Below are 1,505 nucleotides of genomic sequence, written 5' to 3' on the forward strand. Positions count from 1 at the left end.
GGCCGGAGCCCCTCTGGCGGGGGCAGGTGACCCTGTGCTTGGGCCCCAGCTCTGCCGTGCAGCCGTGGTGACCACACCGGATGCGAGAGCCCCCTCTGCCTGGCCTGGGGGTTCAGGGGAGAATGAGGTTGCCTGGCCCTGGCCGCCGGCAGCCACCCTCTTGCCAAAGATGCCAGTAGTGGCTCTGCCCGCCAAGTTGCAGAGCCGGGCTGACCCTCCTGGAGGCAGGCCGCCTGGCTCTGCTGTGCAGGGCGGGGGAACACCAGTACTGGCCGGCCTAGGTCAGCATCCTTTTTCAGAAAAAAGAAAGATATTTTGGTTTTCTTCCAGAACACCCATTACCCAGCTTGGAGCCGCTGCTCCGTGAGAAGGAAGAACATGGGCAGATGGTGGCCGGATGAGGTGAGAGTGTGCGCTGAGCCCGGGGCCTGCCTTGTGCTGAGGGCAGCGGGGGAGGAGGCGGAAGGCAGCCCGAGACGCTCACGCTGTCCAGGGCGAGTGGCAGGGCCCTCTGGGGCGAGGGTGCTGGGAGGAACCAGCTTGCTGCTCAGATCCTTTGTGTGGGAGGCACCTCAAGGTCACCCGCACTGACTGGCTAAGTCCTGCCCACAGCACATCTGCTCCCTGGCTCCACCCACCTGTGTGCCCACTCACGTGGCCAGGCCTTGACTGCACGCTCTCCCAACTACTGAACCTGCGGAAGGGCTGCTGGCCAGCCCCTCACCTGGTTCCTTTAAAAAAAATTTTTTTTATTGATGTCAGAGAGGAAGGGGAGGGAGGGAGAGAGGGACATCGGTGGTGAGAGTCACTGGGGGCTCACCTGGTTTTTGTAGCCCTTGTCCACCCCCAGGGTCTGGGTGCAGAAGCGGTGCCGCACCCCGAAGTGGCGCATCAGGTAGGCCAGGTCAATGGTCCAGATGCTGCGGGTCAGCCGCAGCTCCTGCAGGGCCCCCTCGAACTCGCCGTCGTCCAGCTGGCCCAGGTACCTGCGGGCAGACACTGCTGAGGTCGCTCGTCCTCACGCCCCCTGCGGCCCATCGGCCTGGCAGAGCGCCCGCTCCCAGAAGGCTCCGTCCTCTGCCACGAGGCTCAAGTCCTGCCCACACGCGGCCTGGGCGCCACGCTGCTTCTCGCATCGCTTGTGGGCTGCGTGACTCTGGGCAAGTCACCACCCCCTCTGGCCTCACGAGCTCCTCTCTCCGATGAGGGGCTGGGACCACGTCAGTGGCTCTCTGAGTTTGGGGCAGAGAATTCTTTCGTTGAACCCTATTGGGCCTGGAATTCCCGGATGGGAAACGGGTGGAGGGGAAGCAGTGCCTGAAACTCCTGCTCCGAGGTGACGGCTGGGGTCCCCCAGGCTCTGACGGTCAAAGTCCCGGTGAGGGTCACACAGTTCCCCCAGGAGCCTGGGGCTGGGAAGGGGAAGGCCCTGTGTCCCAGTCATGGGGTCACTCTGTGGGCCAGGCCTGGGCACCAAGGACTTCCCTCGCCACCCGCGCCCCAGG

The 1,505-nt window shown here is 64.6% G+C and overlaps 1 protein-coding gene across 1 annotated transcript in view; it reads right to left on the minus strand.

Moving 5' to 3' along the window:
• Positions 1-1,136, minus strand: part of GUCD1 (guanylyl cyclase domain containing 1) — a 3,184-nt gene extending 2,048 nt beyond the window's left edge. Inside the window, exons 1-2 of the mRNA XM_006768776.1 lie at positions 1,112-1,136; positions 821-1,017 (exon numbers count right to left, since the gene is read on the minus strand). Coding sequence (XP_006768839.1) covers positions 821-1,017; positions 1,112-1,136 — 222 coding nt within the window. The remainder of the gene's footprint in view (positions 1-820; positions 1,018-1,111) is intronic.
• Positions 1,137-1,505: the final 369 nt, after the last annotated feature.

Source organism: Myotis davidii, unplaced genomic scaffold, assembly GCF_000327345.1.
Source record: "Myotis davidii unplaced genomic scaffold, ASM32734v1 scaffold43, whole genome shotgun sequence".
NCBI lineage: Eukaryota > Metazoa > Chordata > Mammalia > Chiroptera > Vespertilionidae > Myotis > Myotis davidii.